General features: G+C 39.8%; 2 protein-coding genes across 7 annotated transcripts in view; one reads left to right on the top strand and one right to left on the bottom strand.

Moving 5' to 3' along the window:
- Positions 1–7,130, top strand: part of map2 (microtubule-associated protein 2) — a 40,719-nt gene extending 33,589 nt beyond the window's left edge. For 5 of the 6 annotated variants that reach the window (XM_088314514.1, XM_088314513.1, XM_088314510.1 and 2 more), the window contains 6 exons: positions 666–803; positions 2,410–2,502; positions 4,084–4,176; positions 4,720–4,801; positions 5,104–5,216; positions 5,615–7,130. In XM_088314514.1, coding sequence (XP_088170640.1) covers positions 666–803; positions 2,410–2,502; positions 4,084–4,176; positions 4,720–4,801; positions 5,104–5,216; positions 5,615–5,836 — 741 coding nt within the window. In that variant the 3' untranslated portion in view covers positions 5,837–7,130. The remainder of the gene's footprint in view (positions 1–665; positions 804–2,409; positions 2,503–4,083; positions 4,177–4,719; positions 4,802–5,103; positions 5,217–5,614) is intronic. The other variant, XM_088314515.1, reaches the window with a different exon arrangement.
- A 66-nt stretch (positions 7,131–7,196) lies between these two features.
- Positions 7,197–11,895, bottom strand: myl1 (myosin, light chain 1, alkali; skeletal, fast). Its single transcript, XM_088314433.1, has 6 exons — positions 11,687–11,895; positions 10,855–10,882; positions 9,692–9,835; positions 8,796–8,969; positions 8,615–8,692; positions 7,197–7,648 (listed from the first exon to the last, which is right to left on the bottom strand). Exons 1-6 carry the CDS (start codon positions 11,801–11,803, stop codon positions 7,620–7,622), a joined length of 570 nt encoding a protein of 189 aa, XP_088170559.1. The 5' UTR covers positions 11,804–11,895; the 3' UTR covers positions 7,197–7,619.
- Positions 11,896–15,162: the final 3,267 nt, after the last annotated feature.

Here is a 15,162-nt window from a genome sequence, read left to right as displayed (position 1 = left end):
CACTCAGTGGTGTTTGGCGGTTTCTTAATGACAGGTGGTGCAATAAATTTGCTAAGCACTTTTATTTTCTACATCTGAGTTAAATAGACAAATTTTTATTTTACTTCTGTTCCTGTTCACAGTCTTCACATTAAAGTGAGACATGGTTCCACCATCAGTGTAAACGTGTCTCCTTATGAATTCTCCTCGCTCTGTACGAACAGAGGAGTGAACCTCAGCACTTTCATGTCCCGTTTTTCACAAGCGCAATGTTTGAAAATTACATTGTCGCAGTGGTTATTTGAAGGACTAAGTCAGTCAGGGCTGCATCAAAAAAGGGCTGAATGAACATTTTGTCCGCAGTCATCAACTCTTACAAAATCTTCCTTGATGACCTGATTAAGAGCGCTGGCTTGTGTTGATGACTTTTCTTCAGTATGTGCTACTTTGTGCAGCCAACCACAAATATCGTGTCTGTTGTCTCCCTGTGAAAGCCAGGTTCAATTTTGAAACATTGGGACAGACATATTTGTATTCAGTCTTTTGCTTCATTCAAAATTGTCGCCATCGTCATCATCCCTCCCTTGACCCATAGTAACTCTCAGTAGTTCCTAAATAGAGCTCCCTGCGGCCCCGCAGAAGGCCTCACCTGGCCACTGACCCGCCACCTGTCATTGTCACCATAGAAGCACAAGGAGCAAATAATGGCAGCTGAGGCCAAACACAAGGCCTCGTCTTGGATCTGGAACTCGGTGCTACGCGTCATCTCCTTTACTCTGTGTCTGTCAGCGGCTCACAGTATGACCTGGACCCAAGGCCTGCTGGTACACCGCAGCACCATGCATTATACATTGATAGAATGCAAGCGTGACAGGAACGATTAATGAATATGTGGATAACTTGATAAATTTTAAGTGACACATTTTGCATTTTAACGATGTTGGTTTAATGAGAGTCAATACAAGAGCTCAATACAAAGTCGTCTCTGTTAATGTGATTGTAGTTTGCAGTGGTGTGGAACTGCGCTGCAACATATTGAGAGATGGTTGGGGTGTAAAAAAAAGCCACTGCAAATTCCAACCACAATAATAAACATTTTAAATTAATTCACTTTGTATTATTTTCTTTGTATATTGTTACTCCTCTCCAGTCGAAATGAGGAAACCAAGATGTCCTTTTTTACAACAGGCATTTATTGCTGTTAAGCATGCCGTGAGAACTGTACAAAATACGGAAAACACAATATTAAGGAATTTAATAACAGAATATCATTCTCATAGATAACATAAACAACAACAAAAAAATAACAAATACATATAGGCCTGTTAACACACACTCACTCAATAAGCCAACTCACGTACTATGCTAACGGTAGCATGCTAGCGGACTAGCGGTGGTATGCTAGCAGACTAGCGCTAGCAAACTAACAATAATGGAACACTCCTTCCAAAAGCCAAGAGACATATTACAAATTACAACAAATGTTTTATCTCATTTGCCGCATGAACTAGAAAAGGGTAAAACAACTTCGTCCAAACGTTACAAAAGCTCTTCTTCAAAGTGATCCTTTCTCCGACATGATGTGCATCAATTATTAACGTCCACATGCAACACGCACATAACGGAAATTGGTTCTGCTATTCAAAACTGACAATATATTAACAAGATTCTTACTAACACAAAATAAATCTTAGAATTCACTAGAATAATTAAATTAAACGTGTGTATTGTCAACTTGACTCTAATTGCAGCTTCATATATAGTATCTGTAATTTTCTCATATGATTTTGTCAGTACAACTAATGACAGTTTCAATGATGAGATGTTATAATTGTATTTGCTAAAATCTGATACTATCCATAAAATCTGGTCACTGCCTAAACATAAAATGGGCAGTGATAGACCACAGTAATTAAAGGTAATTCCTGGAGACAACAACAAGGCAGCTTTTAATTAGCGCATATATTTTTCTTGGCAGTCACAAACTGTTGAGTTAAAAATATGCACAATGAATCAAAGGGCTGCTATGTGTCCCGAGGTGGTACGAAAGAATGAGGAGCCAGTATGAGGCAGATCTTATATAAGGTGGAAATAGCAACCGCAACAAATGTGGAGTGGAGTCAAAGTGTTCTGGATGTGCTTCTTCTCGACCAGTTTGATACAAATGCACTTTTTAACACCACTTTTATTTCCCCCATAATTGATATTGATATGTCATCCTAATGACCTTTATTAAGTATTATTTTTTTTTTCAACATTCATATTAATCATACAAGGTGATAAAACTAATTTAACTGTACTAAAAAGCGAATACGTTTCTACCAAATTTGATTTTGTACTCGGGACAAAGGAAGTACAAATATTCTATTTTGTCCAGCTTGTAGAATTAAGCATTTTCATTCCCATGTCATCCTTTTTGTTTTTCTTTAGAATCATATTATAAACAAGAAGCTGGACTTCAGGTACATACAATCAAAATGCAGCTCCAAGGATAATCTGAAGCAATCTCCCAGTGGAGGCAATGTATGTAGCCCTCAATGTTTTATCCCTTCATCCCCTTCTTCCCTGGAGCCAACACGTCTCCCTAGAAATAAATCCCTAGCTGTGTATTTTCCACTGTGCAAAATTCCTGACTCGCTTACAGGTGACGTATGTGTGACCCTGATGTTTTATCACCTTTTCCCCTTTTATTGAGCGGTTATCCTCAAAGACTCTCATGGAAAATTGTTTTCAATGTTGAATGCACCTTTGGACGTTTTAACGAGATCGCAAACTCCATTTTCCTCAGACTGCACTGTGATTATATTTGCCATTTCTGAATGGAGCCACTTTATTGCACACGGGGAAGTGTCATAAACTTGCAAATTAACTCGTGTTTAAAGACACCCGGCCATATGGGAAGTCTGTGAATGACCTCTCACTGGAGTAAGAGAACACAGAATAGTGCGACCAGTTGATTTGGGTTGTTCAATTCCACTTTGTCATACCAAAGCAGTAAATTGCGACTTGTGTATTTAAACTTTTAACATGATTTTATAATTGCTCTTCCACCCTAATTTGTACTCTTACTTTCTATCACTATGGCTGCTTCGCTTTTCCCGTGCTGGCTGAACTATATTTGTTGTTACACTGCACCAACTCTTCTGTCTGCTCTTCATTCCTGCTTTTTATCTTTTGCAGGGATTTGCATTTGATCATCCTTGCAAGTTTAAATGAATTCTGTGGCAGTTCTGTCCCAGTGTGTGTGTGTGTTTGCGTCACTTTGCATATACAAGCCAAGAAGAAACTTTGTTCACTTAGTATTAGACCAGAGGTGTCCAAACCTTTACTTTCAAGGAAAATGGAAGGTCCACTTTGAAACTGTTTATAATTGATTTATTGAACAAGTTGAAACCAACTCATCATGCAATTAGAATATATATTATTAGTTTCAGTGATTTTTTTTTTTTTACAGCAAGTAGCACCCAAAAAAAAAAACATACTTTACTTGTCAAGTACCATCTTCACGAGCTTCATTAAAATTCCGTATCATAGTAGGCAAACACTGTAAAGCAGATATGTGACGGGGTCGTGTTTCTAGAAAGTATATTTAATATTTTAAGCAATTTGAAAATGAACACTAACTACTCTTGGGAAGAAAACTTTACTTAAATAATTATTAAATAAAAATAAAAAATGTATATGAATAAATTTTTAAAGTGGTTCTTAAATGCAACCATATGAAACTAAAAATTGCTTGGGTAATGACGTAATATTACCACTAGAGGGTGCCCATGTACCATTAGTATGAGTTACTGATTCAGATTATTATTATTATTTGAAAAACTCGATATAAAAACCATTATATTATTATCTTTATTATTTGTGCTATGTAAAATTATAATTTGGACACCTTTGTACTAGAATGTATACTGTATGAGGCACCTCTTCAGTTTGATGCCATGATTTCTTGAGAGAGCTCAAAACTATTTAAGAGCGCATGATTGCAGAGAGTGACACCTGCGTAGATGCATATTTCTGAGCAAAAAGACTTTTGAAGAATGTAGCTACTATAACGCCTGCTGAAGACCATTCCCCGCTCATTCCTCACCTCCCATCCTGCAGGTCCTCATCCCCAGTGTTAAGATGGACTATAGCCATGTTCAGTCTAGGTGTGGGTCCTTGGACAGGAGGGGCTACTCAGCAGGAGGTGGCAATGTGAGTCTTGTGCCGCAAAAAAAAAAAAAAAAAAAGTCATCGTCTCAGTGTTTGTGTGACATTTGTGTCCTTGTGCTGTGTTTGGGCTGTGTCACTTTGCCCTGGTTGTGGTGGTGTGTCTGCAAAAACGACAGCTGCTCTGCGCAAATCAAAGCCTGATAAAAATCATTGCTGAATTGCCTTTAAGCTGTCATTTTTTTTTTTTTTGCCAAGCTTCGCTTCAGTTGCTGATGGCAGCAGTAGGTTGCCACGGTAACAGCTGCCAAAGCTTTGAGTACACTAAGCTAAATTAAGTATCGAGTGGGTTAAGAACTCTTGAGACATGTGACACAGATCATCGAGATCATCCTAACCACTCCACACAATAAGAGCACTGTTTTTTTTTTTTTTTCCTCCTCCTTTTGCATACTAATGAGTCTTATTCAGAAGAAAACAACAGCCTTTAGATCAAACAGAATAAGTTTTTTTTTTTTGTAACTTCAATGTGATAACACGTGTAAGCCCTCTGAGCTGACAGCCTGCGGCAATTTCATTATTTTTCAGATACAGATACAGAACAAGAAGATTGACCTGAGTCATGTGACCTCAAAGTGCGGCTCGTTAGACAACATTCACCATCGCCCCGGTAACACACCTTCCCGACAAACACAATATCAAATCAAATCTAGCGAGTAGCGTTTGCCTTGGAGTCTTTAAACTGAATGATTGTGACAAGGTGAACGTGGCCACGCTCTCATCGCTGAAAATAACAAGTTGGGTACAATATCTCGTTCCTCCTGTGATGATACATTCATGCATCTTTTACTCATGAACGACAGCGATTTTTTACAAGATTTTCTCAGAGAGCATAATATCAAACTCAAAGCAAATCATTTTTCTATTTCCAAACAAAAGTGCCCACTCGTAAAACATGTGCTTGGTGTTCAGGTGGTGGGAATGTTCGTATTGAGAGTGTGAAGCTGGACTTTAAAGACAAGGCCCAAGCCAAGGTGGGATCTTTGGATAATGCCCACCACACTCCAGGAGGAGGTCGTATAACCGTAAGCAATATTTGTACTTTTTTTTTTTCATTTCTACAACTTTGTGTCAGACTTTGCCTAAAGAAATACCACCCATCCTTTCAGAAATAATCAGTGGGTCTGCCTGTACAAATAAATGTTGTTTTACTGCCATTGACGGCTAAAGACGTCAAAGATTGATTTATTTATTTATTTTTTGCTCGGCTGGTAGTGAATGAGATAACGGCCTCTTCGTTAGGTACACCTGCACACTCTAATTCAGAAATTCAAATGTTTTTTTGAAGTGTGTGTGTAATTTTCTTACGCGACAAAACTGGCTCATTTATGATATTTAATAGAGTTAAAACAAACAAAACGTCAGCTGAGTCACATTTTTATGTTTGAAGACCATTTATATCTTCTATCTCACCACTTTTTAGATCGAGAGCCACAGGTTGACATTCCGTGACCACGCCAAGGCCCGAGTGGACCACGGAGCCGAGATCATCGTCCGCTCGCCGGGCCGGTCCCGTTCCTTGTCGCCCCAGCGCCACCGGGACAGCCACCTTTCGTCATCCGGCAGTCTCAACATGTTGGAGTCGCCGCAATTAGCGACCTTAGCTGAGGACGTCACTGCCGCTCTGGCTAAGCAGGGTTTGTGAACATGCATCGCGGATGCTCTTACACTCAACCTGTCAGCTATTCACCACCTACCCGCCGCCTTGAGGCCCACTCAGGGTGATCACGACTTTGCTTCACATCGCAAAGACCCACCAGGAGGGACTCTTCAACTTTCCTCTTTATATCTATCCGTTTTCATCCCTGACACGTTCGATTTCGTCACGATTTCCTCGGCCTCTCCTTTTGAATGATGTTGCGTAGAATAGTTCACCTGTAGTGCTGAACGGGATTTCCTGTATATACAAATGCGGGGTGGGCGGAGCCTCATATTGGCCTTACTGATGGTGGGTCTACATTTTAAAGAAACAATAGCTTTTATTTACATGTGGCCATATTCTGTACATGTAAAATGGCCAACACATCATGTTGCACGTGTTGTTCCTGCTAACGTGCATGGACGGCAGACCCCTTAATAAGCCGAGTATCCTTATTGCTAGTCATTCTTTTCCTCCTAATATATATATATATATATATATATATATATATATATATATATATATATATATAAAGAAACGAGTTTAAGAATACAGGTTCTTAAATCATCTACATGTCCTTTAAAACATTTTCAAGGAAACAACACCACCATAAATAAAATAATCCCGTATTATTGCAAAAGATACTGTAAGTCATGTATGATGAGCATGTATTGATTCTCAAACTAAAAGAGGCTATTTTGTAATTTGAAAAGGGATTTTAGTAAGTCATTTCCTCATTCATTGGCTAAGAAATGAATAAGATCACGTTTTGTAGTTCTTAGTTAATTCCGGTGTATTTATTGGTGTCGGGCAGCGCTGCCGCTGTGTTGCTGAGCAATGCAAGGACTGACGTGAGTGCAGATGATGGAGCGTCTCATATTTCCAGGAGGGCAGCTGGAGCTCCGATTGTGACAGTTATGGATTACGTTTTTGTGTGCAGATCTCAAGATGTTTTACGACCGGCGTGTTTTGTTGCGGTATGTGTAAAAACCTTTTGAAAAAGTTTCAACGATGAATCCTTAAACATGTGATTCATCCATTTGAGAAAAAAGATGTTGGAGTGATCTTGTTTGTTTTTTCGGAGAAAGTGTGTTTTATCCTGACTCTTTCCTGTTTGTTTGCTTCTGTGTTTTTCAGCATTGCCCATCTCTGTAAACCCCCTCTCGCCCCACCCCGCCGCAACTGTAATGTATTTAAACGGTCACGTAGATGTACGCAGTATATTTTTTCCCCCCCGCTGTCGCTGATATGACTCCAATTACGGTAATTCATTCAAATAAACGAGAGAAGAAAAAAATAACGTGAGAATGCAGTGCTTCTTTTTAAGACACGCAGAAAGTGTGGGAGATGAGGAAATAAAATGGGAACTTGTGAAAAGTTTATTGTGAAATGGCAGATGAGAGTACAATAAGTTAAGACTCAGGGTCGGGTTAGACGAGGAGGGGATCGACCTCGGTAGCCAGTCCTGTGCCGAAGCAGTCGCTCAGACTGCCGGCCAATGAGTGACAAGAGGGGAGGGTCCTCAGGCGGGGGGGAGATTTTGAAAGATAGAAATTTAGGAGCACATCTGGAACCGAAGAAGCCTAAAGAGCACCAGTTGGAGACAAGGAAAAAAAAAAAAAGGTGTGGAACAAAACAATAGAAGGATTTAGAAATGACATCTCATAGTCCTTTGTTTGCCCTGCTTCCTCAGGTGGTGCAGAAAGCAGCGAGTGAATGTCTCGACACCATGGGGTCTGCACATACTCGATGCTCACCACCACCGCGGTGGGGTGGGGGGGGGGCGTCCTTACACCGACATGATGTGCTTGACAAAGGCTGCATGTGACGATCAGGTCAGGACATAGGAAGGGTGGGGGCACAAAAGAAGAATTCAAATAGGTCAGTGTTAAATGAAGGCTTGAATTTGAAGTCATGATTTTACTGAGCGATGGGCTACACCAGAATAATATATATATATATATATATATATTTTTTTTTTTTTTTTTGGGGGGGGGGGGTGATTTCTTTCAGGGATTAAACCCCACACAATGTCATGATATAGTATCCTCTAGCAGAAATTTGTTTTTATTTTATTTGTAACCAGAAATTAAAGTAATATTTTCTAGATTTTTTTTTTAAATTCAGAATCTCATTTCAGATCACACCAGTCAGGTTTTCATAATAATAAGAATATGTAATAAATATTTAGGAATATTTATGAATTAAGCGTTGGGTTAAGCAACAGGTGGAATTTTTATCTGAAACCTCATAGCTATAAATTACATGATAAAATCGATATTGCGCAAGGTTTTCTAGGTCAAACTTAAAAACAAAAATGAAAAATATCTCCAAACCCTGATGTGCTAGGAAAAAAAAATAAGGAGACCTTTTGAAATCTGTGTCAAAAAATACATTCACGGACACATAAATCCATCTCTGATTTATAGTTGCTGTGGTCCAGTGTAATTTAATTTAACGTAACAAAATAAAAATGATTCAAATATATTTACCATTATTTTGATATGCAACCAGTATTTTATTCATTTAATTTGTACGAAATCAAAAAAGTGTCTTGTAGATACACCCTGAACTTGTCATCAGCCAGTCACAGATAAGCAAGGGGGTCAAAGGGGTCATCAAAACTCGCATTTGCAATATTGCATTAATTCCAAATTTAAAGTGGTTCAGTTTTAAAAAGCCCAATCTGGAATCGTCAATCAAACTTGAAATGCTACGAAAAAAATATATTTAATAATAAATTGCAAGCCACTATATCATTAGTCACAGTTTGATGTGTCTCACCCTCGTAGTTGATGCAGCCGTTCTCATCCTCCTGACCCGCCATGAGAGCGTCGATCTCGGTCTCATTCATCTTCTCTCCTGCAATGGGGGATTTGCAAGGGGTTAAAAGACCACCGACATCAACAAGGCCCGATAATGTAAACCGTTTCATTTGCAGCCACGAGGGCAGCGTCTCGCTTACCCAGTGTTGACAGGACGATACGCAGCTCAGCGCCCATCACTGTGCCGTTGCCCTCTTTGTCGAACACGCGCAGACCCTCAACGTAGTCCTCGTAGCCGGCCTTGTTTGGGCTGTTGATGATGGTCTGAAGCATGGGCAGGAAACCCTCAAACGTAACTCTCTTGTTGGCCATCTCTGTGGACGATAAGGCGATCGACAGACATTGCGTGAACTCAAATGCTGTCAGAGTTGGCTAAATTTACTGATTTGCTGCTTAACAACAATGAACAATGAATCAGATTCAAATCAACATTGCAATGTAGTCGACTCGAATGTAATTTTATACTTGCAGAGACTGCATTTTTTATGCATATATTCTCAAGATAGATTTATTTCTTTTGTATTATTTTAATCTCATTTATGATTGAAGTCATTTACATTTATGCCATATTTCTTAGAATTTTGTCAAATTTTCATAGTTTATAATAATACCAATTGATTTATTGTGTTTGTTGAAAAAAAATATTGCTTAATTAATCCCAATTGCAATACTGAGCAACAAAATTGCAATTGGATTATTTTTCAAAATTGAACTGAATCCTAGTAGCAAGAATTAATTTGCCATTACGATAAGCAGGTTGGTGACTTTTCATCAAAGCAGCTCAATTGCAATTTGAAATCTTGCGGAACTTGTCTCGAATCACTCCAGAGAAAATAGTGGCAGTCAAAACAGGAATTCTTTACTTAATGTTTGCAGTATTCAGACCTACACTAATGGAGATTTGTTTTTGATGTGACTAATTGCACAATATTTTACAAATCTGATCTGAACATAACCAACGGTGAGTAAAACACACACTCTACACTGATTTATTTATTTATTTATGTATTTTGTAGCACGCAAATATGAATCTTACCCTCGGCGGAGGGAGTTCCCAGCAGTTTGTTCACATCCTTGTTGGTGGGGTTCTGTCCCAGTGCGCGCATGATATCGGCGATCTGGTTGTACGCCACCTTGTTGTCACCCACCCTGTCGAACAGACCGAAGGCCTCCTTGTAGTCTGGGGAAAGCGGGGCACACAACATGCGTTGATACGATACATTTCAAAAGTATTCATTAACCTTTGCATGCTTTCATAATTGTATTCGCACACGGACTTAGAATATATGCAACTTTTTTTTTTATTTTTGAACACAATAGAGAGAAATGAACTCGCGATGATGGCGTGACAGTAAGTGGAGGCAGCGCCTCGAGGGAATACTCCATAGGTTGAGATATTATTGGCTGAATAGATACACTCCTGCAGAGCTCAGTCACCCCCCAGACTATTTCTATTTCAGCTGTCTCGCTCGCTCTAAGCAAGGCTATGGGCTCTTTTAAAAGACCACCTTGGAATTGATAGCTGAGAATATGAGCCCCCACCCCTCCTTTTAAAGGCAAGTCCTGCGTGTGTATGTGTGAGTGCGGACTCCAGCGTGATGTGCTGCCATCAAGACAGATCGGCTTGTACGGTTTCATCAACTAGCAGTTCACTTTTCATATATATTGGCAGATAAATCAGTGCTAATTGGCTCTTTTGCGATGCTTTCTTAAAGCAATGGTTGTTTTTTTTCGAAACATAATCAGATTTCACAAGAAGTCTGGAATGCCAAAACAAATGACGGATGTGACCATCTGTCATGAGGAGTTAAGTCCCATGACCATTGTCTTTAACTCATTCAATCCATAAGAAGTATATGTACGTTTTCAAAATTGCAGTCCCTGCCTCCCAAAGACGTATTTATACGTCTTGGCCTTTTTTCTCTCTTTTTTTTTTTTTTTTTTGGCGTCATAGCTCCACACAATATTCTGGAGGCTTTGCAAAATCAGTCAAAATTCTGAAAAAAAACGCTTTGATTGAGGCGTTTCCTCTGGTGAAAACATCTGGGATTAAACGAGTTAAGAAAGTCAGTTGTCTGCATTGTTTGCTTTGAAGATGACTTTTAATGTTTTCCTGGTTAAATGGTTCACTAAATGTGTTTGTTTGCTCATTTAATTCCTTATTTACGGTTTCTGCAGTGTTGAAATGAAGGATCATACCTTCCATTTGGTCTGCGGTGAATTCAATCTGGAGGTGAGTAGAAAACAACAATGTGAGTCGGCATTCAGTACCAAAATAGACATCTCAACAAGAGTTGCGTCACAAGACCAAGATGGCCCTAACAAGGTCTTTCTCCTAATCTGGACGAATAAATCAAGTCTAAACTGGGATTAAATTTGCCACTTGGCCAAATATAGCTCCACATAGTGGTACCCGATATGCGGGGCTCCATCTTTAGCTACATTAAGATGCCCTCATTTGGTATCTCCCTGCAGTGCCATCACGCCACTTGAGGGGCAGTGGGCGGAGTCAAGGATGTCAGCCATGATTCTGAGAATTGTAACGTCAGGTGCTCCAAGCATCCATTACAAAACTTGCATCGGTTTACAGGAAACGGTATTAAGCCATCTTCCTTCCATCCATCCATCAATCTATTTATCTGATTTCTACTATTCATCCTATTCAGGCTCATAGGCAAGCTGGAGGCTATCCTAGCTCGCTGTGAAAAAAAAAGTTGGAGTGGACTGATTGTGAGTCACACACAGGTCGCATATACAGACGGAAAACAATTTACACTTATGTTCACACCTACTGTCAATAAATGCCACATAAGGCTAGCTACGTCGGTGTGCGCCAGTACACTACTTCTTGCCAAACACGACATTAATTGTGAAGTATGGTGGCAATGTATCGACATCTGTATCAATAATAGACGAACTAAATGTTTGAGTGTCCATCATCTAGTCTAGTCTTTCCTTCGCATAGTAAAAAAAACCCAACAAAAACATGTTGTTGTTTTTTTTTTTTTTTTGTTTGTTTGTTTTTTTCTACCTTGACGCCAGAGAGGTCCACAGCTTTGGGAGCAGCTTTGGGAGCGGGAGCGGGTGCAGGCGCCGCTGCAGGTTCTGCCTTCTTGACAGGAGCCTTAGGGTCCTTCTTGGGTGCCATTTTAGCTTTAAGTCAAACTAGCGTGCTCCTTCAAAGACAAACACTCTCGGGGAGGGGTGACAGCACAAGGTGTGCAAAACAAAGTGGAGGAGACTCAGCACGCACACAGCCCTTTGGGTGTATATATATGAGGCTATTTTTCCTCCTGGAGCCCCGCAAGGCCGACCTTGTGAGTGGATTGGATCGTGCATTGGAGGGGTGTGTGTATGTGTGTGGCCCCTCTCTAAACATGGAAAAATGGGATGAGGGCCAGAATGTGGTCATTTATGTCACATAGCTTGAAAAAAAAAAAGAAAGGAAAACAATATACTCACCTTTGTATCTACTTTTCATAATGACATTTTTATGTGATCATAGGTGCCAACATGATACAGATGCACTTAAAATTAGTTATATAAATAAATAAATCGTAATTTACACTGTTTGCATAATATACAAAATCACTCGATTGACACTGGGGGGAAAAAATGCTACGAATTGTGTTGAGCTTGACTCATGGATTGATATTTAAATTAAAATATTTAAATTGTTCTTGTTTTGTTTGTAAGTGCAATTTACTGTCAGTTTCTAAATGAATAATTTCATTTGCATTAGGGTTAGAATTTTTTCACAATTTATTCACGGCTATAATACGAATAATATTTGTCATATTTTGTATATTATTATTCATATTATTATTAGTGTTATGAATGTATTATATGTTATAAACATTTTCATTTAGTTCATTGGTATAATTTGTTTATTTATATTCACTGGCATCCCAATTTGGTGAATTGTACTTTTTTTCCCCTCCAAATCAATTCTACTGGTCCACATGTGTTAGTGTTATTTTTATTTTTAGTTATTCACCAATCTTAAGTGTTTAAAATGGCTTGCTCTCGTTTGACAGGACAGTGTTAATGGTTGAGCAAAAGTGACATGATTGGGGAGAGCAATCGCACTGAGGAAACATTTAGAGCTTTCTCTCTCTCTCTCTCTCTCTCTCTCTCTCTGTATGTGTGTTATATGTATGTCAATCAAAGTAGCAAATTGCAAATTCTAGATTTCTAGATGACAAAATACTGATGCGTGTTACTATCTGCCCCAAAAGTCTATTTCTGATCATTGTGAATGTGTGTAAAGCCGCAACTGTCCAATTGAAGGCCGTCTCCTCTTGAGCGGATGTGACGTTCATGAGTGTGGTCTCAGCTGCCAATGCCAGTTACGCCGACAAGGCTAATTGTGCAAATCCTGGTCTCTTTAATTCTTGTCTATATCTGTCACAGTGCCAGCGGTGCCCCCCCTCCCCCATCACACACACATACGCACACGCACGCACTTGCTTTCACTGACCCCATCCCCACTAGGGCAAGCCAGAGAAAACCTCAGTCCCTCAGCTGTCATGTAGGCTCACCCGCTGGCACACTGCTGCACCTTCTCAGATTCACCGTCCTTTCACCTCTGCCCCCTATGGAGACTGTGGCCCCCAGTCCTTGCACCTGTGCTCCAGTCCATTCTGAGCTCCACTATGGAATCGCGATGGGATCACTGGCGCAATTAAGCAGGCTTATCCAACGTGCGCCTTTCAAAAAAGGTGACTTTAATTTTCCATTTAATGCGTATATTATTCCTGCGCTAATGGCATTTGTTAACGCAGAGTTGTGTGCAAAATCATGAGCCACCATAAAAATTGTCATGCTGTCACTGCTTTAAAAAACATAAATATCAGGCAGTAGAAGGCAGACCTCTGCCAAGGCTCAACCACACACATGCACACAAACACACAAATTAGCTCATGTAGTATCAGCACCTTATTGCAGAAAGTTCCAGTTGTGGCTGTTGCGCCATAGTAATGCTTTTTTTTGGGGGGGGGGGGGGGGAGTTAGCCCCTCCTCTCGTCCAAAGTCAGCTGCTATAGTCTCCAATTCATCCATGACCCGCGATGAGGACAAGTGACATGAAAATGGATGGATGAGAATGTATTCTCTAACTTCTATCAGTTTCCCGCTCACATCCAGTTTCCAGAGAGGAATAATCTCATGCTGCAACCACGTCAAATGGTTTCTAAATTTGTTTTGGTTTAATGTTACCAAGTCATTCTGAAGAACCATTAGGAAGGGATGTGTGATTTTCACCTCCGACCAAACATGTAACGCTTTACTTATCCGTAAACAGGGTGCAGCTCCTTGGGGGAGGCCATCTGAGACGTCCAATCGTTCTGTGTGGGGTGAGTCTAGGTGTTGTGACACATACCATCTTAAGATCCATTTCAAGGGTTTAACCACTGGTGTCGCGATATCTTTAACGGCTGCATTAAAACATTATTATTGTCTTTAACAGCATAATCATGTTGGCTGCTATTATCGATACAATATACTGTATATTAGTTTCATAATTCACGTACCAAGACTGTGTAAAAAATAATGTAGCAGATGCTTTGGGACAGTGACTGACATTTTTTTTTAATGATTTTGGTTTAATAGAAGAACACAATGGAATTTTAAACCAAATTGTGATTTATTTATTTTGGTCATGTTTAGCCTGAACAGCGTGGTATATTTTTTAATTTGTTGCGTGGTTCATCCAATCAAAACACAATCCTTGACTGATCTGATCATTTTAATCACGTACAAAAAAATAACCCATTTATTGATACCTTCATAGCCATTGTAAGCAGTCAGTGACCAAGTGGTCTAACCGGATCAGATGAAATGCTCCAAATGTTCCAAATGGGAAAATCTGAGACATTTTTAAAAGATGTAAAAGTCAGCAAACACTAATGAGATCTAGTAGAAGTATCCATCTATCTCGTTTTTGATACCGCTTGTCCTCATGAGGGTCGCGTGTAGCTGGATGAGATCCCAGATAACTTTCAGCAAGAGGCGGGAGACAACCCGGACTCGTCGCCAGTCAATAAAAGGGCACATTTAGACAAACAAAAATTCACATTCAGAGTTTACCATCTCATTGACAACAGGATATTTGCTAATAAAGCCCTTACAGGCTTGACAGGCGCTATGATCATCTCTTCTTAAGAATCAAGCACCGACGCCTGCTCTCGGCTATGTAGTCAGTGATCCCTTAATCTCATTCCCCCAATATCTCTCTCCGTGGCATCCTGACGTGAACTCTTGAAGTAACTGTTTCAGTAGTAACACTAAAACCCAGCAAGCATGAAATGATGGGCTGGGTCTATACTGTGAAGGGCAAACAGAAAAGGACACCGATTAGGAGACATGGTTCTTTGCCAACCGTGAAGTCCTGCTGCTTAATGAAATGTGAAGAACTTGAGCCGGTGCAAAATCCGTGCATGAGTGCGATGTGGTGTAAGACTTCAAAGATGGAAGCAGCTTCACTCTCTGAAAGGAGATGAGGTGTTG

This window comes from Idiotropiscis lumnitzeri, chromosome 14, assembly GCF_059441095.1.
Source record: "Idiotropiscis lumnitzeri isolate Australia: NSW breed Sydney's pygmy pipehorse chromosome 14, RoL_Ilum_1.0, whole genome shotgun sequence".
Lineage (NCBI taxonomy): Eukaryota > Metazoa > Chordata > Actinopteri > Syngnathiformes > Syngnathidae > Idiotropiscis > Idiotropiscis lumnitzeri.
The sequence above is the reverse complement of the archived record's forward strand: the minus strand, read 5'-3'. Positions and strand labels throughout refer to the sequence as shown.